The following is a 27,881-nucleotide window of genomic DNA, read 5'->3' on the forward strand; positions in this document are numbered from 1 at the left end:
TTTAGTTTCATTTTCAGAGCTGGATAGCTGCAGTCACAGCCAGAAGGTGTATGAGTCTCTAGCTCTGTAATCTAAAGACTGTAACTTGATCCTTTGGTGATTTAAAAACAATAACTGCTCTCAGTAGTGACTTTAACCTGATGTGCTTCTGTTTAAAGGTTTTTTTGAAGTCTTATGGATGTTAAAAGGATAGCTTAAGGATTACTTAGTGTTGTATTCTTTGGGGGTTGTATTTTAATTCATGTTTGCTAAGATGTTCACTGTATGTTTTAAAAAAGTTAACTTGAGTTCATAGAATAAACATTGTTTTGCTCTTCAAAAATACTTCTCCTTTTCTGCTGTACCACACCTGTAGAGTGGGCCATGTGCTTCCCATACCACAATCTATGAAAAGTTGTGGGTCAGGTGAACTCCATAATACACCTTGGGGTTCTCTAAACCCTGGCCCAGAACAATAGACTGGCACTTTTTTCCCTAGAGTGTAGGAGGCTTTGGGGTGAACTTATTGAGGTCTATAAAATATTGAGGAGCATCGATAAGGTAGATTGTCAACATCTTTTTCCAAATGTAGAGGACTGTAGAACGAGAGGGCATACGTTTAAGGTGGGAGAGGGGAGATACAAAAGCGACCAGAGGGGAAATTTCTTCACACAGAGGGTGGTGAGCATTTGGAACGGGCTGCCAGAGGCCGTGGTAGGGGCGGGTACCATTTTGTCTTCTAAAAAGCAGTTTGACAGTTACATGGGCAGGGTCGGTATAGAGAGATATGGGCTAAATGCAGTCAAGTGGGACTAGCCTAGTGATAGAAACTGGGCGGCATGGACAAACTGAGCCAAAGGGCCTGTTTCCATGCTGTAAACCACTATATTCCTTTTTGTAGTGAACACACATGCACTACAATTGTCGCGTGAGTTTCCTCTGGGTACTCCGGTTTCCTCTCACAAGCCCTAAAATACGTGCTGTTAGTTAGTTTTTGGACATTCTGAATTCCCCCTCTGTGTACCCAAAGAGGCATTGGAATGTGGCGAATTGGGGCTTTTCACAGTAACTTCATTGCAGGTTAATATAAGACTACTTGTGACAATAAAGATTTTTAAAGTATTCAAATGAATCCTGGCATGCAAATTGTATAAATAAAGCATTCTCTAGAATTTGGTCCTGTAGACAGTCTGAGCTGAAAAAATTATTTTCTCATCACTCGTTTTCTGTCTTTGAGGGATGAGCAGCTTGTGTGATTTCTTTTTAGCTTGTATAGTTTTGAACCCTTTCAGTAATGCAACAATTAACAATCTAAAATTTGATTCTCATTTTATGAGTGACTGGGTTCCCTCATGGTTAAGGAGATGCGATGCAAAACCAGATACACACTCAGAAAGTCCTCTGTTCAATTGCTTGTTAAGTTAGGTTAATTCAGCAACGACATGGTGTTACCCATAATGTGCACTTGGATGGATGAGGTGAAAGTCATACAGGTTTATACTTACTGATCATTTTTCAGTGGAACCCGGATCCCACTGAAAATATGCCTATATGGATGCGAACTTGGTACTGGATGGGGTTCTTCTGTTCTCCCCCTGTAGCTGAATAGCCCAAGAATATTTAATACCTCACAAGAAGCAATGATCTCATTGAATTGTGGAACAGGCTCGGTGGGCCAAATGGCTTACTCCTGCTCTTCATTCAAAAGTTATAACAGCAGAATGTTATTAAAAATGTCTTCTTCCATCTTTTATGGCGAGGTTCTCAGAAAATGTTCAAATTACTAGTCACTTTGGAGGTAACGTAGCACAGTTTCTACGGCGATTTGACAGAATGATGAAATGTTCAGGGAGACTGCATCATTATCATCTGCATTAATTTTTACATATATATAACATCCCCATGAGTAATATTTTAATGCCCCTATTATTAATTGCCCATACATGACACATAGCTAACAGATACTTTCCAGCATCACATTATGCTTATGGACTGATTTAATGACATGCATCTAAAAATGTCTATGCCTATATTGAGAACAGCATAGCAATGGCAGCAAGTAGCACTTACTCCTTCCAATCAAAATTCCTCATGGAGGTTTTTGATCAGCAGAGACACAAGCTATTTTCAAACTATTTGACTAATTCAGATGTTCCTAAACCCTTGTATGCCTCAGCAACCTCACATTTAGATCTCATTAAAGACCCAGGCGGATTCTCCATTTCCAGCTCAGTAATTACTGACATACTTATCTAGATCATATGTAGAAAATACTGGAAAATGTAATTTTTAAGCAAGAAAGCCATTCATGCTATGAATCATTCTGTACAGAGGGACACTAGCTTTCACACTGAATGCATTAGCTCTTCAATATTGAGCAGGTGACAGTGCAGCTTGAAAAGAAAAACAGTTTTCAAAGCATATATAAATTATAATATCTGAACTCAGTAAAAACAGAAAACGCTGGAAAACCTTAGCAGATCTGGCTGTATTTGTGGAGAGAAAAACAGTGTTTGTGTTTTGCATTTGCATGACTTTTTCAGAGCTGAAGAAAAGTAGAAATGTGATGGGTTTTATACTGGTGAAGATAGGGGGTGCAGCAAAATAGGTCAGGGATAGAAGCTCAGGAGAGATTTGACAAAGATGTCATAGATGCAGGACAAAGCGAGTGGCTATGATAGTGTTAAAGACTAAGGCAAAATTAAATCTATGCACTGCAGAAGCTGGAAATCTGGAATAAAATTGAAAATGTTGGAAGTTCTGAAGAAGACTCAGATGGACTTGAAGCCTTAACTCTTTTTCTCTCTCCACGGAAGCTGCCAGACCAGCTGAGTTTTCTAGCTTTTTTCTGTTTTATTAAAGACTAAAGCAGCTGCTAATAGTGGCATAAAAGTCAGATCACAGAATGTATTAATGGCAGAGAGAATGTGCAAACTCTACATAGTCACCCAAGGTCAGAATTAAACCTGGATCCCTGCTGCTATGGATTTACATACCTGTTTTATATACCTGGCTTAAATGCGTATCATATTTGAATTTTACTTCAGCTAAGTACTTCTGATGAAAAAAATAATTATATTAATTGTGGCATGCGTTTTGATTTATATTTCTGTTCTTTATTTTAGCTGATGGCTGTACAGATTGGTCTGTGGACTACAAGAAGTATCAAGTTCTTCTGGGGGAACCGGTGCGAGTGAAATGTGCATTGTTTTATGGATACATCAGGGCAAACTACACCATAGCTCAGAGTTCAGGACTTAGCTTGATGTGGTACAAAAGTAGCGGCCATGGGGACTTTGAAGAGCCGATACCATTTGATGGAATTCGAATGAGCAAAGAAGAAGACTCCATTTGGTTTCGCCCAACAGAACTTCAGGATGGGGGACTGTTTTCCTGTGTACTGAGGTATGATAATCCTTCACTGAATAGTAAATTAAGAAAGAATTGCTACAGTTATCTAATTCACAACATTCATGTAGTAATGATTAGCAAACATGTACTTGGAGGACAACTGCATTATGGTCATCTTACTGGTCTAGTTATCCAGAGGCCCACCAGAAAAATACGGCAGAGACTGGCTTCAAATACCATCATGGCAGCTGGTGGAATTTAAGTAATAGTATGGTCGTGTGGTCAAAGGCATTGGATTAGGACTCCAGTCTCGACAGAGCTATGGACTCAAATCACCTGCTGTCTATAACTCTCTTTGAGTGGGGTTTTCCCGGTCCCTTCAAAGTCAACAGAGATTTGAAAGGCTCGCTGCACCTTGTCGCGAGGCCAGAAAATCCTGGCCCAAGTTTTCCTGTGTGTTCAAGCCCTCCAGGTAGTATTCTATTAAAATAAGCAATTAAAGATGACTTGAATATATAGATACAACAATGCATTAAGGTCATGTAAGGTTTTTATGGGATGGTAGTCTTCAGGATTTGATGGCCAGGAAAGGTGCGTTCATAATTTGACCAGTTTGACTATCAACCTGTAAATCCTTCTAATATGCCTGGTAGCAGTTGGTAAAAAGTGGGAGAGTTTCCTAGTCAGCCATACTGCAGAAGCCAAATGACTGTGGCACTTTGTCACCAACCCCCTTTCAGGCCATGGTACCTGAAGGAGTAGGAAGATGATTACGGGAAACATTTTTCTGATGGCGGGATTTCCCACCCCCCCGGCCCTCAGCATCAGTGGGGAATGCATCTCGGCTGATACAGGCTGCCCTGCAGCCATTCAACTTAAAGTGGGGTGTTAATTGGTGAAGGACCAGACTTCCACCCCCATCTAGGGAGCAAGATCCAACATAGAGAGCTACCGGCCAATTGATTGGTTCGAGCTTTGGCCAATATTGGGACAACAGTCAGTCCCCAAACAAAAAGAACTAACAGAGGCTAGATTGAAGGCACTTCTAGAGCATTGGCAGAGCTTGGATGGCAGACCTTAGTGAAGGGAGTGAGTAGATTGGGGGAGGCCAAATTTAAGAAAATAGTGGGCATATGGGGGTTAAAGGATCAAAAAGGGGTTTGATTTTGGACATTATCTCTGATGGGTACTGGCGACCCTAAAAGCGATACATTACCCCCTTGTAGAACACAAGCACCAATGCAGTTGAAGCTGCTGGCCTTCCCACGTGGCTTGGATCTTTACCCCATTGCAGGTAAAATAGTGGTGAGAGGGAGTGGGATAAGGTACTCAAGTGGTCATTAATTTGCCACTTAAGGGCCTCAATCGGCCCAAGTGTCCTGACACCTCCACCACTCTCTGTAAAGTGGGAGACACGTTGGAGGGTAGATGGGGAGGCAGTGGGCAGGCCACACACTGCATTTTACGAACCCCACTGCCTTCAAAGCTGCCGGTACAGACTGAAGAACACCACTTTATGTTTCTCATAATGTTTTAAGAAAATATATATTGCTACATGATATAAGACTAAATGCTCTCTTGTTTGCCTTTTACCATCTGTGTAGTCGTATGCATAATAAGAATTGAGTTGCTCATTAATCATAGCAATAATGCTTTGCAACATGATAATATTTTTACAAATGCAGGTTAGATTTTGATAAAATGTTTCAATATATTTATTCAAAAATACCTCTGGTCTTCAGAGGTCAGCTTTAAAAAGTGCTGCAAGGCTGTAGCTAGAATCATTAAATGTCACTCAGGTATTTGTATGGATATGACCAAGTATAAGTCAGCTAAATTGCCTGTCAAAGGAATGGTTATACTCTGTAGTGATTTTACCTCAGTTATTTTTTTTGCCTGACAGTTTATAATGGTCCATGTTTGGTATTTATCACTTTTTACCATGGCAATGAAATTCAAATGCTCAAATATTCACTGAGCAGGTTCTATATTTTGCGGCAGCTATTTGTTTCTTGTACTAGTGAATGGATAGACTGCTGTGAAATATCATTGTTACCTTACAGTTAACAATAAACATTCGCTGTCATGTATGCCTTCCAATAAACGCAGAACAACATTTAAAGGAACAACCTGTTGATATTAGAATTCTGTAGTCTGGTAAACTATAAAGTTATTAGTCTCGTAAACAATAAAGTTATTTGACTGCAACAAGACAGGTATTTACGTATTTCTACTATTATGCAGTCAGTAGAGGTAAAAGTCAGCTGGTGGGCATTCTGTTTATCAATTCCTTATCCACCTATTAACTTTCTATATCATGCTCAGCAGCACCTTTACAAGTGAAAAATTGATTAGCAAGTGGGAAAGAAATCTTATCATTGTTGACAGATGAAAATTAGGTTAGCACGAGTAATTCCAACATTCTTGTATCATCAAAATGGAGGGGGTGATTTTTTTTTTTGATTTTGTCGATGGATCTATATAGAACATAGAACATAGAACGATACAGCGCAGTACAGGCCCTTCGGCCCATGATGTTGCACCGACATGGGAAGTCAAAAACTAAAGGCCATCTAACCTACACTATGCCATTATCATCCATATGCTTATCCAATAAACTTTTAAATGCCCTCAATGTTGGCGAGTTCACTACTGTTGCAGGTAGGGCATTCCACGGCCTCACCACTCTTTGCGTAAAAAACCTACCTCTGACCTCTGTCCTATATCTATTACCCCTCAATTTAAGGCTGTGTCCCCTTGTGCTAGCCACCTCCATCCGCGGGAGAAGGCTCTCACTGTCCACCCTATCTAACCCTCTGATCATTTTGTATGCCTCTATTAAGTCACCTCTTAACCTTCTTCTCTCTAACGAAAACAACCTCAAGTCCATCAGCCTTTCCTCATGAGATTTTCCCTCCATACCAGGCAACATCCTGGTAAATCTCCTCTGCACCCGTTCCAAATCTTCCACGTCCTTCCTATAATGAGGCAACCAGAACTATGCGCAATACTCCAAATGCGGATATAACAGAGTTTTGTACAGCTGCAACATGACCTCATGGCTCCGGAACTCAATCCCTCTACCAATAAAGGCCAACACACCATAGGCCTTCTTCACAACCCTATCAACCTGGGTGGCAACTTTCAGGGATCTATGTACATGGACACCGAGATCCCTCTGCTCATCCACACTACCAAGAATTTTACCATTAGCCAAATATTCCGCATTCCTGTTATTCTTTCCAAAGTGAATCACCTCACACTTCTCCACATTAAACTCCATTTGCCACCTCTCAGCCCAGCTCTGCAGCTTATCTATGTCCCTCTGTAACCTGCAACATCCTTCCACACTGTCTACAACTTCACCGACTTTAGTGTCGTCTGCAAATTTACTCACCCAACCTTCTGTGCCCTCCTCTAGGTCATTTATAAAAATGACAAACAGCAACGGCCCCAGAACAGATCCTTGTGGTACGCCACTCGTAACTGAACTCCATTCTGAACATTTGCCATCAACCACCACCCTCTGTCTTCTTTCAACTAGCCAATTTCTGATCCACATCTCTAAATCACCCTCAATTCCCAGCCTCCGCATTTTCTGCAATAGCCGACCATGGGGAACCTTATCAAACGCTTTACTGAAATCCATATACACCACATCAACTGCTCTACCCTCGTCTACCTGTTCAGTCACCTTCTCAAAGAACTCGATAAGGTTTGTGAGGCATGACCTACCCTTCACAAAACCATGCTGACTATCCCTAATCATATTATTCCAATCTAGATAGCACGGTAGCATGGTGGTTAGCATCAATGCTTCACAGCTCCAGGGTCCCAGGTTCGATTCCCGGCTGGGTCACTGTCTGTGTGGAGTCTGCACGTCCTCCCCGTGTGTGCGTGGGTTTCCTCCGGGTGCTCCGGTTTCCTCCCACAGTCCAAAGATGTGCGGGTTAGGTGGATTGGCCATGCTAAATTGCCCGTAGTGTAAAGGTTAATGGGGGGATTGTTGGGTATGGGTATGTGGGTTTAAGTGGGGTGATCATTGCTCGGCACAACATCGAGGGCCGAAGGGCCTGTTCTGTGCTGTACTGTTCTATGTTCTAGATCAGGGGTGGGCAAACTTTTCCGTGCAAGGGCCGCATTCAGAAATTCACAATTCACAAAGGGCCGCATAGTATATTAAGTAAAATAATTACTTCACCCGGTTATGATTGTGGGCGCCTCATATAGAACATAGAACAGTACAGCACAGAACAGGCCCTTCGGCCCTCGACGTTGTGCCAAGCAATGATCACCCTACTCAAGTCAACGTATCCACCCTATACCAGTAAGTAACCCAACAGCCCCCCCACCCATTAACCTTTAAAAAAAAATTTAAAAAAAAAAAAAAAAAAAAATTTTTTTTAAAAAAAATTTTTTTTTTTTTTTTTTTTTAATGACTTGGTGGGCCGCAGAAATACCTTTGGCGGGCCGCATGCGGCCCGCGGGCCGTAGTTTGCCCACCCCTGTTCTAGATGATTATAAATCGTATCTCTTATAATCCTCTCCAAGACTTTACCAACAACAGACGTGAGGCTCACTGGCCTATAGCTACCGGGGTTATCTCTACTCCCCTTCTTGAACAAAGGGACCACATTTGCTATCCTCCAGTCCTCTGGCACTATTCCTGTAGCCAATTATGACATAAAAATCAAAGCCAAAGGCTCAACAATCTCTGCCCTGGCTTCCTAGAGAATCCTAGGATAAATCCCATCAGGCCCCGGGGACTTATCTATTTTCACCTGGTCCAGAATTGCCAACACTTCTTCCCTACGCACCTCAATGCCATCTATTCTAATAGCCTGGGTCTCAGCATTCTCCTCCACAACATTATCTTTTTCCTGAATGAATACTGATGAAAAGTATTCATTTAGTATCTCGCTTATCTCCTCAGCCTCCACACACAACTTCCCACCACTGTCCTTGACTGGCCCTACTCTTACCCTAGTCATTCTTTTATTCCTGACATACCTATAGAAAGCTTTTGGGTTTTCCTTGATCCTACCTGCCAAAGACTTCTCATGTCCCCTCCTTGCTCGTCTTAGCTCTCTCTTTCGATCCTTCCTCGCTTCCTTGTAACTATCAAGCGCCCCAACTGAAACTTCACGCCTCATCTTCACAAAGGCCTCCTTCTTCATCTTAACAAGTGATTCCACTTCTTTGGTAAACCACGGTTCCCTCGCTCGACCCCTTCCTCCCTGCCTGACTGGTACGTACTTATCAAGAACACGCAATAGCTGTTCCTTGAACAAGCTCCACATATCCAGTGTGCCCAACCCTTGCAGCCTACTTCTCCAACCTACACATCCTAAGTCATGTCTAATGGCATCATAATTGCCCTTCCCCCAGCTATAACTCTTGCCCTGCGGGGTATACTTATCCCTTTCCATCACTAACGTAAAGGTCACCGAATTGTGGTCACTGTCTCCAAAGTGCTCACCTACCTCCAGATCTAACACCTGGCCTGGTTCATTACCCAAAACCAAATCCAATGTGGCCTCGCCTCTTGTTGGCCTGTCAACATATTGTGTCAGGAAACCCTCCTGCACACATTGTACAAAGAACGACCCATCTAATGTACTCGAACTATATCTTTTCCAGTCAATATTTGGAAAGTTAAAGTCTCCCATAACAACTACCCTGTTACTTTCGCTCTTTTCCAGAATCATCTTCGCTATCCTTTCCTCTACATCCCTAGAACTATTAGGTGGCCTATAGAAAACTCCCAACAGGGTGACCTCTCCTTTCCTGTTTCTAATCTCAGCCCATACTACCTCAGAAGAAGAGTCCCCATCTAGCATCCTTTCCGCCACCGTAATACTGTCCTTGACTAGCAGCGCCACACCTCCCCCTCTTTTGCCCCCTTCTCTGAGCTTACTAAAACACCTAAACCCCGGAACCTGCAACAACCATTCCTGTCCCAGCTCTATCCATGTCTCTGAAATGGCCACAACATCGAAGTCCCAGGTACCAACCCATGCTGCCAGTTCCCCTACCTTATTTCGTATACTCCTGGCATTGAAGTAGACACACTTCAAACCACCTACCTGAACACTGGCACCCTCCTGCGAAGTCAAATCTGTGCTCCTGACCTCTATACTCTCAATCACCCGTACCCCAAAACTACAATCCAGGTTCCCATGCCCCTGCTGAATTAGTTTAAACCCCCCCAAAGAGCACTAACAAATCTCCCCCCCAGGATATTGGTGCCCCTCAGGTTCAGATGTAGACCATCCTGTCTATAGAGGTCCCACCTTCCCCAGAAAGAGCCCCAGTTATCCAGAAATCTGAATCCCTCCCGCCTGCACCATCCCTGTAGCCACGTGTTTAATTGCTCTCTCTCCCTATTCCTCGTCTCACTATCACGTGGCATGGGCAACAACCCAGAGATAACAACTCTGTTTGTTCTCGCTCTGAGCTTCCATCCTAGCTCCCTAAAGGCCTGCCTGACATCCTTGTCCCCTTTCCTACCTATGTCGTTAGTGCCAATGTGGACTACGACTTGGGGCTGCTCCCCCTCCCCCTTAAGGACCCGGAAAACACGATCCGAGACATCACGTACCCTTGCACCTGGGAAACAATGATATAATATAATTTAAGCAAGGTAAAATCATGAAGTAAATAAAATTGGCCAATTAGCTGTCTTTTGAAAAAATGTTCAATGTACCTTTTTTCTTAAAAAAAACATTAAGCTATTTATGGTTTTATAATAACAAAAAACACAAGTACAGATATAAACATGGTTCAACACATAACGCACCCCTCCATCTCCCACAGTTCTCACCTAAGCGAGACCGAGAGTCTAACTCCCTCCCCCCACCCCCCCTTGCTCCCTCATCCCCCCCCCCCCCCCCCCCCAACCCCGCCACATTGAATCTGCTGACAGTTCAATTTTCTCCGAAGAAGTCGATAAATGGCTGCGACCTCGAAACAACCCCTAATGATGAACCTCTCAGGGCGAACTTGATTGTCTCAAGCCTGAAAAACCTAGCCACGTCACTAACCTATGCCCCTGCTTTTGGGGGCTATGAGTCCCTCCACACTAGTAAGATCTGCCTCCAGGCTATCAAGGAGGCAAAGGCCAAAACATCAGCCTCTCTCACCCTCTGGACTCCCGGGTCTTCTGACACTCCAAAAATCACCACCTCTGGACTCGGTGCCACCCTCACCTTTAACACTCTGGACGTGACATCTGCAAATCCCTGCCAGAATCCCCTGAGCTTCGGGCATGCCCAAAATACGTGGACATGATTTGCGGGCCCTTCTGCACATTGCCCAGACCTGTCCTCTACTCCAAAAAACAGGTTCATCCGAGTCACCGTCATGTGTGCCCAGTGGACTATCTTGAATTGTGTCAGGCTGAACCGGGCATATGATGAGGACGTATTGACTCTGCTCAGGGCATCCTCCCACAGACCCGCCTCTAACTCCTTTCCCAACTCATCTTCCCATTTACGTTTTGTCTCCCCTATCTGGGTTTCCTCCCACTCCATGAGTTCTTTATAAATATCCGATATCTTCCCATGCCCCACCCCCATTCTAGAAACTACCTTGTCCTGTATCCCCTGTGGTGGAAGGAGCGGGAAGGTAAAAACCTGCCTTTGCACAAAATCCCTTACCTGGAGATATCGGAAGCCATTCCCACCCGGCAATTCAAACTTAACTTCCAGATCCTTTGGACCGGGATAGCTCCCATCAATAAACTGATCCCCCAGAATCTCAACACTCATTCTCTGCCAACTCCGAAACCCTCCATCCATCATCCCCTGCACGAACCAGTGATTACCACAGATTGGAGCCCACACCGATGCTCCTTCTACTCCCATGTGCTCTGCCATTGCCCCCAGATTCTCAGGGCCGCCATTACTACTCGGCTTGTGGAGTACCAGGCCTGCGAGAATGGTAGAGGTGCCGTTACCAATGCCTCAAACTTGTGCCCTTACATGATGCCGCCCCTACTTGCTCCCACGCCGTTCCCTCCCCAACTACCCACTTCCTAATCATGACTATATTCGCTGCCCGGTAGTAATTTCTAAAGTTCGGCAGTGCCAGCCCTCCCTCCCCTTGGCTCCGTTCCAGCAACACTTTCTTTACTCGTGGTGTTTTACCCGGCCACAGAAACCCAGATATCACCCTGTTCACTCGCTTAAAAAAGGCCTTTGCGATAAAAATAGGGAGATACTGAAAAACAATCAAAAATCTTGGAAGAACCGTCACATTTACGGTCTGTACCTTCCCCTCCAGTGGCAACGGGAGCATGTCCTACCTCCGGAAGTCCTCCTTCATTTGTTCCACTAAACGGCCCAGATTTAATTTGTGTAGCTGCTCCCATCTCCTTGCTACCTGAATATCCAGGTAACGAAAACTCCTTCCCACCACTTTAAACGACAACTTCTCCAGTCTCCTCTCCTGCCACCTTGTTGGATCACACACACCTCACTTTTACTCATATTCAATTTGTACCCTAAGAACTGGCCAAATTCCCCTAAGATCCGCATAATCTCCCCCATTCTCCCAAACTGGTCGTAAATATATTGGAGGAGGTCACCTACATATAGCGAGACCCTGTGTTCCAACCCCCTGGACTAGCCCCTTCCAGTCCTTTGACACTGTCAGCGCCATTGCCAATGCCTCGATAGTCAAGGAAAATAATAGTGTGGAGAGGGGACATCCTTGCCTCATCCGCCGGTGCAATCTAACATAGTCCGAGCTCACCTGGTTCATCCGCACCCTCGCCATCGGTGCCTGGTACAGCAACCGAATGCAGTCAATGAAGCCCTGCCGAAACCCAAAATGTCCCAGGACCTCCCACAAATAATTCCATTCCACGCAGTTGAAGGTCTTCTCCGCGGCAAAGCGACCACCACCTCCGCCTCCCTCCCCTCGGAGGGCATCAAGATCACATTCAGGAGCCTTCTAACATTGGCCGTTAACTGCCTACCCTTTACACAGTCCTCTATCCTCGAGGCCAGGATTTTGGCCAGCAATTTGGCCTCAACATTTAATAGTGAGATTGGTCTGTATGACCCACATTGCTCTGTGTCCTTCTCCTGCTTCAGAATCAATGCGATCGAAGACTGTGGCATTGTTGGGGCAAGAACACCCCGCTCCCGTGCCTCATTAAATGCCCTCACCAGCAGCGGGCCCAGCATCCCAGAGAACTTCTTGTAAAATTCCACTGGGCAGCCTTCCGGACCCGGGGCCTTGCCCGACTGCATGACCTCCAATCCCTCTCACATTTCTTCAATCCTGATCTGGGCTCCCAGCCCCTCCACCAACCCTTCCTCCACCTACGTAAATTTCAACCTTCCCAAGAACTGCCTCATTCCCTCCACCGCAGCTGGGGGCTCCGACTCATACAACCGACTGTAAAATGCCTGAAACACCCCATTCACCCCTGCTGGGTCCAGTATCATGCTTCCTCCTCTGTCCTTCACTCTTCCTAAATCCCTGGCCGCCTCCCTTTTCCTTAGCTGATGTGCTCGTATCCTACTGGCCTTCTCCCCAAACTCATATACCGCCCCTATTGCCTTCCTCAACCGTTCCATCGCCTTCCCTGTAGATAACAGCCCCTACTCCATCTGCAGCTTCTGCTGCTCCTTCAACAATCCTGCCTCCGGGGCTTTAGAATACCTTCCATCCACCTGGAATATCTCCCTAACCAACCTATCCATCTCTGCCCATTCCACCTTCTCCCTATGAAAAAATGAAAAATGAAAATTGCTTATTGTCACGAGTAGGCTTCAATGAAGTTTCTGTGAAAAGCCCCTAGTCGCCACATTCCGGCGCCTGTCCGGGGAGGCTGGTACGGGAATCAAACCGTGCTGCTGGCCTGCTTGTTCTGCTTTAAAAGCCAGCGATTTAGCCGAGTGAGCTAAACCAGCCCCTATGAGCCCGTATCGAAATTAGCTCCCGGCTAACCACCGCCTTTAATGCTTCCCACACCGTTGCTGCCAAAACTTCCCCCGTATCATTTATCTCCAAATAATTCTGGATGCTCTCCCCCACCTGTGTGCACACCCCCTCATCTGCAACAGTCCTACATCCAGTCTCCATTGCGGGGGCTGATCCCCCTCTTACTCACTCGTACATCCACCCAGTGTGGGGCATGGTCTGGCACAACGATTGCCGAATACTCGGCATCCACCGCCCCCGCCAGAAAAGCTTTGTTCAAAACAAAAAAAATCAATCCGGGAGTACACTTTGTGAACCTGGAAAAAAAAAGAAAACTCCTTCGCTATTGCCGTCCAAACCTCCACGGATCCACCCCCCACCTGCTCCATAAACCTTTTTAGCTCCTTCGCCGCAGCTGGCACCCTCCCTGTCCTTGAACTCGACTGATCTAACCTCGGTTCAATGACCATATTAAAGTCCCCTCCCATGATCAACCGATGTGAGTTCAGGTCCGGGATCTTCTCCAACACCCACCTCATAAACTCCACATCATCCCAGTTTGGTGCGTAAATATTTACTAAGACCACCGGCATCCCCTCCAACTTCACACTTACCATAACATACCTACCCCGGATCCGCCACTATGCTCCCTACCTCAAATTAAACCTGCTTATTAATCAAGATCGCAACCCCCCCAGTTTTAGAATCTAGCCCCGAATGAAATACCTGCCCTCCCCAACCCTCCTTCCAGGTGCGCACCTTCAGGTGCGTCTCTTGTAACATTGCCACGTCTGCCTTCATCCTCTTCAGATGTGCGAACACACGAGCCTTCTTGACCAGCCCATTCAGCTCCCTCACGTTCCATGTGATCAGCCTGGCCGGAGAGCACCCCGTCCCCAACATTCCTGCCAATCAACCATCACCCTTCTTAGGCCAGCCTCTGGCCCACTTCCTGCTCTTCCTCAGGCCTGCCCTCGGGTGTCCACCGTCATCGACCTCCCATTTGTTTCCAAGCGCCAGTGTCTCCCCTGGAAACAGAACAGTTCTCCCCACTCCCACCTTCTCCTCCCTCACTAACAAAACAACAATCCCAACCCCCATAACAAACAAGTCACCTGCTCGCCCCCCCCCCCCCCCCCCCACTGCGCTTCCGTGAGCTAGCCCACCCAGCTAGCCTGGTATCCCCCGCCTATGGTGCTAAGCATTCTACCCACCACTGATTTCAATGTACCTTTCTAAGGAAACACATGGGCCTGAGTGGGGACTCTGGGAATGCATTCTCGCCGACTACAGTAGCCCCAATGCCATGTTATGCTTTAAGGAGAGTTGATTGGCATAAGGTGCGACTTCCGCCTCTCACTCAGGCGGGAGTACCGCTTTGGAGATCTGCTAGCCAAGCAGATTGGCTCACAACTCTCCAACCCCTCCAGGCGTAGCGCTGGAGTGGCTGGAAGAGGCACTGAAGGGATCTGCCTGGGCCATTAAGTCCTAGGGACCGGAGGGCAATGTAAGTGGCAGGTTTCCAGGGTAGGAAAGATAGGGAAAATCTGGGGGCTCGCAAGGTGGGTGCAGTCAGGATCTTGGGGGATAGCCTAGTTGGTAGGGGTGGGGGAAAGGAGGGGTAGGTCCAGAAGTTATCTGGCCTTAAGAGGACCGTGCCCCCAGTCAGAACGGGATTTCTGATTAGGGAGCCACTCCACTTCCCACTCAGAATCAAACTAATTTTATTTTCAAATTTCCCCACCCCATGCACCCGTAAAGCTGACATCTGCCTGCAAATTCATATTTGGCAGGGCACTTAAGGACATTAAGGGCAGGCTTCCCCACTTCGGAACCCTCTGTGGATCGAGCGTAGAATTCTGTCCATGTAAATTTATTGGCCACGAAATTTGTCTCCTTGAGGCTAGTTTTCAGGCATGTTTTGCTTTAAAATTGCACCTGTAATATGCATGCATATTTCCGATTCACCCCAGATGCGGTTTTGGTGAGGGTAACAGTGTGCACAGGGAATGCCTGCCTGAAGTATGAATATTGTGATGTCAATCAGGCTGTGACATTGATTTGGTGACAGTGTTATCACTTTGGAGCACAACACTCCAAAGATCTCTTAACGCACACGATTGACGGCATGTTCAGCAACAGGAAGGACAGCCTCACCACCCCTTGTCCCCATTCAACAAACAATATTTAAAGGAATCATCAAGCACTTAGTAACGAGTTGCTGCTCCATTTCGACTGATTTTGCTGCTATTATAGTCATGTTTGTTGTTTTGAGCAGGTGAAGAGCCAGCTGTTGTGGTGCATATAGGCACCAATGATATAGGGATGACGTCCTACAAGCTGAATACAGGGAGTGAGGAGTTAAACTAAAAAGAAGGACGTCAAAGGTAGTAATCTCAGGATTTCTATCAGCGCCACGAGCTAGTCAGAGTAGGAATGTCAGGATAGATAGGATGAATGCCTGGCTCGAGAGATGGTGCAAGAGGGAGGGATTCAAATTCCAGGGGCATTGGAACTGGTTCTGGGGGAGGTGGGACCAGTACAAACTGGAGGGTCTGCATCTGAGCAGGACTGGAACCAATGTCCTGGGGGGGGGGGGGGGGGTGTTTGCAAAGGCTGTCGGGGTGAGTTTAAACTAATGTGGCAAGGGGATGGGAACCGCTACAGGAAGTCGGAGGGAAGTAAAACGGGGACAGAAACAAAAGGCAGAAAGGGGGAAAGTGTAAGGCAGAGAAGCCACAGTCAAAAATCAAAAAGGGCCACAGTACAGGGGACAGTGTCTGAGAAGAGATCAGTGAATAGGTCAGTAATACTAAAAGGAATAAAACAGGAAGTAAAAACATACCTGGAATGTGAAGCAGCAGGTTATTACATGAAGATATGGGTTCAACAATAAGGAGAATTAGGATAAAAGTTAAAAGGAAACATAACTTAGGAGAGGTCACTGATAGAGGTGTTAAGATTCAAAATGGAAGTATAAAAACTAACATAAAGGTACTTTACCTGAATGCTCGTACTATTCGGAATAAGGTAAATGAGTTGATGGCACAAATCATCGTGAATGACTATGATTTAGTGGCCATTGCTGAAACATGGTTAAAGGATGGTCACGACTGGGAGTTAAATATCCAAGGGTATCAAACTATTTGGCAGGACAGAGTGGATGGGAAGGGAGGTGGTGTAGCACTGTTATTTAGGGATGAAATCAGGGCAGTAATGAGAGATGACATTGGCGCTATGGAGGATAAGGTTGAGTCCATTTGGGTGGAAATCAGCAATAGTAAGGCAAAAAAGTAATTGATAGGAGGAGTATATAGGCCACCAAATAGTAACATTATGGTGGGGCGGGCAATAAACAAAGAAATAACTGATGCATGTAGAAATGGTACAGCAGTTATCATGGGGGATTTTAATCTACATGTCGATTGGTTTAACCAGGTCGGTCAAGGCAGCCTTGAGGAGGAGTTTATAAAATGTATCCCCAATAGTTTCCTCGAACAGTATGTAATGGAACCTACAAGGGAACAAGTGATCCTAGATCTAGTCCTGTGTAATGAGACAGGATTGATTAATGATCTCATAGATCCTCTCGGAAGGAGCGACCACAATATGGTGGAATTTAAAATACAGATGGAGGATGAGAAGGTCAAATCAAACACCAGTGTTTTGTGCTTAAACAAAGGAGATTACATTGGGATGAGAGAAGATCTGGCTAAGGTAGATTGGGAGTAAAGATTTTATGGTGAAACAGTTGACGAACAGTGGAGAACCTTCCAAACGTTTTTTCACAGTGCTCAGCAAACATTTATACCAATAAAAGGGAAGGACCGTAGAAAGAGGTAAAATCGACCGTGGATATCTAAGGAAATAAGGGAGAGTATCAAATTGAAGGAAAAAGCATACAGAGTGGCAAAGATTAGTGGGAGACTAGAGGACTGGGAAATCTTTAGGGGGCAACAAAAAGCCGCTAAAAAAGCTACAACGAAGAGTAAAATAGATTATGAGAGTAAACTTGCTCAGAATATAAAAACAGATAGTAAAAGTTTCAACAAATACATGAAACAAAAAAGAGTGGCTAAGCTAAATATTGGTCCTTTAGAGCAGTGCTTCTCAAAGTGTGGTACGGTACGCGAGCCATCGTCTGCCAGTACTTGGAGTGTTTCCAGAAAAGAAAGAGACAGTAATCCTGGATTGGCTTGTTTCGCTCACCGGTCCCTGGCACATTGAAAAAAAAAACTGCCGGTCCGCCACATCAGATAGTTTGAGATGCACTGCTTTAGAGGATGAGAAGGGAGATTTAACAGTGGGAGATGAGGAATGGCTGAGGAACTGAACAGGATTTTTGGGTCGGTCTACACAGCGGAAGACACAAATAACATGCCACTGATTGATGGAAATGAGGCTGTGACAGGTGAGGACCTTGAGACAATTGTTATCACAAAGGAGGTAGTGATGGACAAGCTAATGGGGCTAAGGGTAGACAAGTCTCCTGGCTCTGATGGAATGCATCCCAGGGTACTAAAAGGGATGGCGAGGGACATTGCAAATGCACTCGTGGTAATTTACCAAAATTCACTAGACTCTGGGGTGGTACTGGCGGATTGGAAATTAGCTAACATGACACCACTGTTTAAAAAAGGAGGTAGGCAGAAAGTGGGTAATTATTGGCCAGTTAGCTTAACTTCTGTAGTAGGAAAGATGCTGGAATTTATCATCAAGGAAGAAATAACGAGGCACCTGGATGGAAATTGTTGCATTGGACAGACGCAGCATGGGTTCATAAAGGGCAGGTCATGCCTAACTAATTTAGTGGATTTCTTTGAGGACATTACCAGTGCGGAAGAAAACAGGGAGCCAATTGATGTGGTATGTCTGGATTTCCAGAACACTTTTGACAAGGTGCCACACAAAAGGTTGCTGCATAAGATATAAAGATGCATGGCATTAAGGGTAAAGCAGCATGGGTAGAGGATTGGTTAATTAATAGAAAGCAAAGAGTGGGGATTAATGGGTGTTTGTCTGGTTGGCAATCAGTAGCTAGTGGTGTCCCTCAATCATCAGTGTTGGGCCCACAATTGTTCCCAATTTACATAGATAATTTGGAGTTGGGGACCAAGTGCGATGTATCCAAGTTTGCAGAAAATACTAAGATGAGTGGTAAAGCAAAAAGTGCAGAGGATACTGGACGTCTGCAGAGAGATTTGGATCATTTAAGTGAATGGGTTGGGGTCTGGCAGATGGGATACAATGTTGACAAATGTGAGGTTATCCATTTTGGTAGGAATAACAGCAAAAGGGATTATTATTTAAATGATAAAATATTACAACATGCTGCTTTGCAAAGGGACCTGGGTGTGCTAGTGCATGAGTCACAGAAAGTTGGTTTACAAGTGCAACAGATGATTAAGAAGGTGAATGGAGTTATGTCCTCCATTGCTAGAGGGATGGAGTTTAAGACTGGGAAGGTTATGCTGCAATTGTATAAGGTATTAGTGAGGCTACACCTGGAGTATTGTGTTCAGTTTTGGTCTCCTTACCTGAGAAAGGACGTACTGGCGCTGGAGGTTGTGCAGAGGACATTCACTAGGTTAATCCCAGAGTTGAGGGGGTTGGATTATGAGGAGAGGTTGAGTGGACTGGGACTATACTCGTTGGAATTTAGAAGGATGCGGGGGGGGGGGGGGGGGGGTGGAATCTTATAGAAACATATAAAATTATGAAGGGAGTAGATAGGATAGATGCAGGGAGGTCTTTTCCACTGGCAGGTGAAAGCATAACTAGGGAGCATAGCCTCAAAATAAGGGGAAGTAGATTTAGGACTGAGTTTAGGAGGAACTTTTCACCCAAAGTGCTGTGAATCTGTGGAATTCCCTGCCCAGTGAAGCAGTTGAGGCTCCTGCTTTAAATGTTTTCAAGATAAAGATAGTTTTTGAAGAATAAAGGAATAAAGGGTTAAGGTGTTCGAGCGAGAAAGTGGAGCTGAGTCCACAAAAGACCAGCCATGATCTCATTGAATGGCGGAGCAGGCTCGAAGGGCCAGATAGCTACTCCTGCTCCTAATTCTTATGTTTGTGGAATGCTTTCCTGAAGTCTCCAGAGAATGGTGTGATATGAGCTGGACAACTTTTCCCTGACTCCAAGGATTGTGCACAAACCACTTTCTCCCAGATATGGGTGCATTAGTAAGCATTCCTTTTGATCTACATCATAACAGGAAGAATGAACAGAATTGACTCAGAGGAGGCTAAGCTGCTGGAAGAGATGGGTGAAGTGTTCGCAGCGTGAGGTCATGTGTGACCAGGGTGTTCAGGATTCAATTTTCCTCCACGAATGTCTATGTTTCAGTAAGTGCATCTTCACTGAGACCAGAACTACAACCTCAGAGCGGGATGAGATTGACATTTACAGTGCCTGTGACAGTGACTGTGGACATGAGCTTTTATACAATGACCTAATTCGAGGCTGGAGCAGGCAATGTTGACAGCATCTCCCACTACATTCTATTCTCTCTTGCCAAAGTGAATATATGACTTGGAGAGGATTGCAGACTTCCTCATGGTACAGGATACCATTGACTGCATGCACATCTCTTTGTGGGCACCATTGTCAGTTCTGAAATGTAATGTCCAACTGTTGTGCATATCATATAGTTCAATGCCTGGCAGCAGTCGTCGTGCCTTCATTCTGTGCCAGTCTGTTATGTTATTGCATTTGAAACCAGGTGATGGCTGCTGGTTGACAAGGGCTATCATTTGCTGACATGCTCGTGACTCCAGTATGCACCCCACATATACGCAACATGCATGTAACGAAAGCCATGCTGTCACAGAAAATTTGATTAAACTGACCATCACAGTGCAGAAACAAAGCTTCCACTACCTAGGCTCCTCTGAATGAGCCCTGGAGTTCTCAGTTCACCATGGCCTGTTGTAAACTGCACGACACTGACAAAATGAGGACACAGCCCTCAGGATCAGCTTTATATATTGACCAACTAGGAAGATGAGGAGGGACCAATATATAGTCCCTTTCCATCCATGATCGCCACACTCAACTCATCTGACTATGCAACCAGTAAACCAATGCCCAATTCCCCATTCCCAACAGTACCACAACTTATCTTCTCACTGTTACTGACCATTGTATTGTTTGCTAGACCACAATGTAAAAAGCACAAGAAAACATTTAACAAATTCCAACTGAGTTTTATACATCAAACCATCCCAAATTCCAGACATACATAAATGTATCACACTTGTGCGTTTCTGGTGCCTTTTCTCTATTTGTGCCTTTTCCTGTTGTAGTGAAATTCCACCCCAGTGACTACAGCATTTTATTGTGGATGGTTGTTGATTTTAGTGGGGCAAGCTGCTGATGGCTCAGGAGAGAGGCAGAGACTGAACCTCGTTTGAGAACATACCTAAGACAGGAAACACTATATAAAGAGAACGGGGCTCAGGGAGGAATTTCAGTGTTTTCAACAGTGACAAGAGAGCCGGGGATTTCAGTTTCTAAAACAGTGAGTGGAGGGCATCACTGTAGCGCTGTTTTGGGTTCCATTAGAGTGCTTGAGTTGAGGTTTGCTAACTGAGAAATTTAATTGAAGAGGCAAAGTGATGCTCCTTCCATATTCCACCTTTTCTCAGAAAGAAGACCAGCAGCCTTGGTAAGTAGGACCTGATGAGTATTTCTACTGTCCTTCATATTATCTAAAGTAGAAGGAGTAAAAATAAAGGGAGTAGTTTTAGGGTAAGTCATGGCAGGACAGCATGTCCATGTGGAATGCTCTTCCTGTGCAATGTGGGAGGTCAGGGACACTTCCAGTGTCCAGGGCAACCACATGTGCATGAAGTTTCTCCATCTACAGCTACTCAAAATTTGTGTTTCAGAGCTGGAGCTGCAAATTGAGTCACTGTGGAGCATCTGCAAGCATGAGATATTTGTTAATAGCAGGTACAATGAGGTGGTCATTCTGCAGATACAGAATGCACAGGCAGAAACAGAATGGATGACAATCAGAAAAGGTAAAGCATCAGGCAGGTATTGCTGAAGTTCCCTCGTATTAGATCCAAAAAGGAGTCATATAAAGTTGCTGGAAAAAGTAGCAAGCCTGAGAATTGGGAGCAGTTTAGAATTTAGCAAAGGAGAATTGAGACATTGATTCAAGGGTGGGGGGGGGGGTATATTATGGGAGTAATCTGTAAGGAACATAAAATCAGACTGTAAGGACTTCTATAAGTATGCAAATAGTAAAGGATTAGTGAAGATAAATGTAGGTCCCATAAAATGTGAAAAGCGATCATTTATAACTGAGGACAAGGAAATGGCAAAACAGCTATTTATTTCTGTCTTGACTGAAGAAGACACAATACCTTTTGAGAAATGCTAATAAATAAAGTCTCGACTGAAAAAGAGGAATTGAAGGAAATATATATCACAAAAAATAGTGCTGGAGAAATGAATGGAAAATCCCCTGGGCCTGCGAGTCAAGTAATAAAGCAGGTCGCAATGGAAATAGTGGATGCTTTATTTGTAATCTTCCAAAATTTTGGGACAGAGCTGTCAGATTGGAGAGTGAAAAAGGTAACATCACTATTTGAAAAAGTACGGAGAGAGAAAACAAGAAATTACTGACCGGTTAGCCTTACATTAGTAGTAGGGAAAATGCTAGAGTTTGTTATAAATGATGTGATGACAGGTACTTAAAAATATCAACAGGATTAGACAAAGTCAACATGGATTTATGGAAGGGACATCATGTTTGACAAACCTGCTGGAGATTTGTTGAGGGCATAAATAATAAACTAGTTAACTGAGAACCAGTAGATGCTGCGTATTTGGATTTTCAGTGCTTGGGTTCCAGCTATTCACATTATGTATCAATGATTTGGATGAGGGAACCAGATATAATATTTTCAAGTTTACTGATGACATAAAACTTGTTGGAAATGTGAATGTCGGAGAGAATGTTCAGAGGCTTTAAGGTGACTTAGACAAGTTGAGTGAGTGGGCAATAAATGGCAGATGCAATATAACGTGGATGAGTGTGAAGTTATTTACTTCAGTAGGAAAAACAGAACAGCAGAGAATAGTTATAGATTGGGAAATGTTGATGTAGAAAGTGACCTGGATGTCCTGGTACACGAACCACTGAAATCAAGTATGTATGTACAAGAAACAGTAAAGAAGACAAATGGTATATTGGTCTTCATTGCGAGAGGACTTGAGTACAGGAATCAGGATCCATTGCTGCAGCTATACAGGGACTTGGTGAGACCACAACCTGGAGTATTATGTGCAATTGTGGTCTCCTTACCTGAGAAAGGGTACACTAGCCAATGAGGTAGTGCAGCAAGGCTTCACCAAACTGGTTCCTGGGATGGCCGAATTGTTGTATGAGGAGAGATTGGGTCGACAAGGCTTGTATTCACTTGAGTTTAGAAGAATGAGAGAGAATCTCATTTAAACATTAAAAAGTCTGACATTGTTGGACAGACTGGATGCAGGGATGTTGTTTCCTCTGGCTAAAGGGTCTAAAACATGGGTCCACAGTCACAAGATGCAGGGTAGACCATTTAGGACTGAGATGCGGAATAACATCTTCACTTCGAGGGTGGTGAAACCATGGAGTTCTCTACCAGAGAATGCTGCAGAGGCCAAATCACTGAATATATTTAAGAAAGAAATAGATAGATGTCTAGATTCTCAAGGGCGACAAGAGGTACATGGAGAGAGCGCGAGTATAGTATACAAATAGATGATCAGCCATGATCCTGTTGAATAGCAAGGCAGACACAAAAGGCTGAACAACCTCCTTCTGCTCCTATTTTCTATGAGCCTATATGTCCAAGACCTTGTGGCGTTTTGGCACTAGAAGGCCGAGCTTTGGACTTCAGCATCTTGGCATGAGCAGCATCGATCTGTGCTGGCTGGCTGACAGGCAACAGCAAACACATTGGCAGAATGCCATTGATGGGACCATGAAGGCTGCCCTCCTGAAAGAGGACAGCATGATCTATGTAGCCACTGTAGCTTCCCCAGGTCAGTGCCTCAGCAATTCTTGTAATGTATCAGAGGAAAGATTACCGAATTACTGTGAGATCCTTCCAGCACCCTTTGAGCACTGGTATCTGTGGCGATGGTGATATCAGTCTGATCTTGGGTGACTACAATCTAAACTGCACTATTATACCCAGATGTTGGGTGGCTTCTGCTTGTCCACATCGGAAGCTGAAATATTGACCATTAGATGCTACATCATGGTTGGGCCCATAAGTGTAATAATGGAATTGGTCACACATTAGAGGCTGGAATGGATGAGCTCCAAGCTATATGCAAAGCCCTGTGCCAACTTGGTGTCGGGCCCCTCCCTGCTTCTTGACACTTTAAAACAGCATTTTACCTGAGGCAACATCTGATTGTAATGAAACAATGAAAAAAGGATAATAGTAATAAATCACTGTGATTTCATGGATGTACAAAGAACAAATCCCTCAATTCTAATTAATAAAAATCACATCTTCACCCTATTATTGTGAGTAAAAGAAAACAGTGCTGTGGCCTTTTCTTCCATCAGTCTTGATGGACTCAGAATGTGAATTGATTTTTTTTTCAGTTTCAGTGAACTCTGTCCAGGTCTTAACACTTCTAACATGATTCTTATAACCACTGTATCACCATTACCTGCAGCTCCATTCATGCTCACTGACAGCATTGATTTATCCCATGGATCAGGTATAAAACACAGCTGCATTGTTTCAATAATATGCCTCAATAGCAATCCTAGACAGGTGCCACCTATAGCCTGTGCAAGCTGGTGACAATTCCACTTCTAACGTTTAATTTCCTTATGGGCTCTTCAAGCAAGATTGCTATATTGATTTTATAATCCCATGAGGGCCCAAGAGCTACAAAAGGGAACAAGATTCTTGTCTTACTGGCATAAACAATTAAAACAGTCCCGGACAGCATTTACCTGCAGCATTTCCATTTTATTTATTTGTTTATGATTTTCTTTAGTTGCCCTGAAATTGTTCTTTTTCTTTTCAATTTTGTGTTGTGTACCACATCATATTAAATCTGCTGACTCCATTTTAATTGCTAACTTTTGTGGCAAAATAATGTCAGTATTCAGATAAATTAACTTCCAATCCAAAATCAGCAAACTCTGAGTAATCTTCGGTCAGTAAGGGTAATGCCAAAACAATCAATGTGTTTTGGTCTTCTGAATCCAACCTTCTTTTTCTGGTCTACGTTACATAAGGTTTCTATTGCAGTGCATAAGGCAGCATAGAGATAGAACAGCCATTCATTAGACAGGGCTGTTGCTTTTTTCTTTTTAAAAATAATTTTTATTGAAAAACTTTGAATTTATACAACAACAACGGACCATAATAAAATACCAAAAATAACAATAACATTAGCAATCATAAACATTCGCCCCACCTCCATGAACAACACAGCATATTAATAACAACGCAAATTAACACAATATTAAGTTACATAATAGAAACTACAATAAGACACACACCCCCTTACCCCCCCCCCCCCCCCCCCCCCCTCCCCCTCCCCAGGTTGCTGCTGCTATTGACCAAGATCTTTGAGCCAGGAAGCCCAGAAAAGGCTGCCATCGTTTATAGAACCCTTGTATTGATCCTCTCAGGGCGAATTTGACCCTTTCCAATTTTATAAATCCCGCCATGTCACTGATCCAGGTCTCCACACTTGGGGGCCTCGCATCCTTCCACTGCAGCAAGATCCTTCGTCGGGCTACTAGGGACGCAAAGGCCAGGACACCGGCCTCTTTCGCCTCCTGCACTCCCAGCTCTACCGCAACTCCAAAAATCGCGAGTCCCCACCCTGGTTTGACCCTGGATCCAACCACCCTCGACACCGTCCCCGCCACCCGCTTCCTGAATTCTTCCAGTGCTGGGCATGCCCAGAACATATGGGCGTGGTTCGCTGGACTCCCCGATCATCTGGTGCACCTGTCCTCACCCCCAAAGAACCTACTCATCCTAGTCCCGGACATGTGGGCCCGGTGCAGCACCTTAAATTGGATGAGACTAAGCCTCGCACATGAGGAGGAAGAGTTGACTCTCCAAGGCATCCGCCCAAGTCCCGTCCTCTATCTGCTCCCCGAGTTCCTCCTCCCATTTAGCCTTCAGCTCCTCCACTGACGACTCCTCCACCTCCTGCATTACCTTATAAATGTCAGACACCTTCCCCTCTCCGACCCATACCCCCGAAAGCACTCTGTCCATCGTCCCCCGCGAGGGCAGTAAAGGGAATCCCTCTACCTGTTGCTTAGCAAACGCCTTTACCTGCAAGTATCTGAACATGTTCCTTTGGGGAAGCCCAAATTTATCTTCCAGTTCCCCCAGGCCCGCAAACCTCCCGCCAATAAACAGGTCCCTCAATTTACTGATGCCCACCCTTTGCCACCCCCTAAATCCTCCATCCCTGTTCCCTGGGATGAACCGATGATTGCCACCCAATGGAGCCTCCATCGAGCCCCCTGTTTCTCCCCTATGCCGTCTCCACTGTCCCCAGATTCTTGGGTCGCCGCCACCACCGGGCTCGTGGTAAACCTCTTAGGGGAGAGTGGCAACGGCGCCGTTACCATGGCTCCCAGGCTCGTACCTCTACATGACGCCATCTCCATTCTTTTCCACGCCGCCCCTCCCCCCTCCATCACCCATTTACACACCATTGACACATTGGCCACCCAATAGTACCCCAAAAGGTTGGGCAGCGCCAGCCCGCCTCTATCCCTCCCTCGCTCCAGGAAAACCCTCTTCACTCTCGGAGTCCCATGTGCCCACACAAAGTTCAAAATACTGCTAGTCACTCCTAAAGAAGGCCCTGGGGATAAAGATGGGCAGGCACTGAAATAGGGACAAGAACCTCGGAAGCACCGTCATTTTGACGGACTGCACCCTCCCCGCCAACGACAATGGCAGCATGTCCCACCTCTTGAACTCCTCCTCCATCTGATCTACAAGTCTGGTGAAATTATGTTTGTGAAGAGTCCCCCAGTCCCTGGCCACCTGCACCCCCAGGTACCTAAAGCTCTCCCCTGCCCGCCTAAGCGGGAGCCTACCAATTCCTTCCTCCTGGTCTCCAGGGTGCACCACAAACACCTCACTCTTGCCTAAATTTAGTTTATAACCTGAAAAGGTCCCAAACTCAGCTAGCAGCTCCATCACCCCCGGCGTCCCTCCCACCGGGTCCGCCACATACAGTAACAGGTCATCGGCATACAACGGCACCCTATGTTCCTCCCCACCTCACACCAAACCCCTCCACCTCTCTGAATCCCTCAACGCCATCACCAGCGGCTCAATTGCCAGTGCAAACAACAAGGGGGACAGGGGGCAACCCTGCCTGGTCCCTCGGTAAAGCCGGAAGTACTCCGACCTCCTCCCATTCGTGGCCACGCACGCCATCGGGGCCTCATATAGCAGCCTTACCCATCTAATAAACCCTTCACCAAATCCAAACCTCCCCAACACCTCCCATAAGTACCCCCACTCCACTCTATCGAAGGCCTTCTCCGCATCCAGCGCCACCACTATCTCTGCCTCCCCCTCAATCGCCGGCATCATGATGACATTCAACAATCTCCGCACATTCGTGTTCAGCTGCATCCCTTCACAAAACCTGTCTGGTCCTCTTGTACAACCCCTGGCACACAGTCCTCTATCCTGGTGGCCAGGATTTTTGCCAGCACCTTGGCATCTACGTTGAGGAGAGATATGGGCCTGTATGAACCACACTGCTGGGGGTCCTTGTCCCTCTTTAAAATTAACGAGATCAGCACCCGCGACATCGTCGGGGGCAAAGTCCCCCCTTCCCACGCTTCATTAAGTGTCCGCACCAGCAAGGGGCCCACTAGGTCCACAAACTTTTTATAAAATTCCACCGGGAACCCATCCGGCCCCGGTGCCTTCCCTGACTGCATCTGCCCGATCCCCTTAACTAGCTCCTCCAGCTCAATCGGCGCACCCAACCCCTCCACCTGCTCCTCCTGCACCTTCGGGAAAGAAAGCCCGTTGAGGAACCTCTCCATTCCCCTCCTCTCCCCCGTTGGCTCCGACCGGTACAGTTCCCCGTAAAAGTCCTTGAAGACCTCATTCACCTCTACCCCCTTCCGCACCACATTCCCACTCTTGTCTCTCACTCCAGCAATTTCCTTAGCCGCATCCCGCTTGCGGAGCTGATGAGCCAGCATCCTACTCGCCTTTTCACCATGTTCGTACACTGCCCCTTTTGCCTTCCTCCACTGTGCCTCCGCCTTTCTAGTGGTCAGCAAGTCAGCCTGCAGGCTGCGTCTCTCCCCCAACAGTCCCTCCTCTGGTGCCTCTGCGTACCTCCTGTCTACCTCCAGCATCTTTCCCACCAGTCTATCTCTCTCACTCCTCTCGCTCCTCTCCCTGTGTGCCCGGATGGATATCAGCTCCCCACGAATCATTGCCTTCAGGGCCTCCCAGACCACCCCCACCTGAACCTCCCCCGTATCATTCACCTCGAGGTACCCCTCAATATTTGCCTGGACCCTCCTACACACCTCCTCCTCCGCCAACAACCCCATATCCAACCGCCACAACGGGCGCTGG

At 45.7% G+C, this 27,881-nt stretch overlaps 1 protein-coding gene across 4 annotated transcripts in view; it reads left to right on the top strand.

Moving 5' to 3' along the window:
• Nucleotides 1–27,881, top strand: part of LOC119969061 (interleukin-1 receptor accessory protein-like 1) — a 1,781,127-nt gene that overhangs the window by 778,490 nt on the left and 974,756 nt on the right. For all 4 annotated transcript variants that reach the window (XM_038802244.1, XM_038802246.1, XM_038802245.1 and 1 more), the window contains exon 3: nucleotides 3,105–3,384. In XM_038802244.1, coding sequence (XP_038658172.1) covers nucleotides 3,105–3,384 — 280 coding nt within the window. The remainder of the gene's footprint in view (nucleotides 1–3,104; nucleotides 3,385–27,881) is intronic.

This window comes from Scyliorhinus canicula, chromosome 7 (assembly GCF_902713615.1).
Source record: "Scyliorhinus canicula chromosome 7, sScyCan1.1, whole genome shotgun sequence".
Lineage (NCBI taxonomy): Eukaryota > Metazoa > Chordata > Chondrichthyes > Carcharhiniformes > Scyliorhinidae > Scyliorhinus > Scyliorhinus canicula.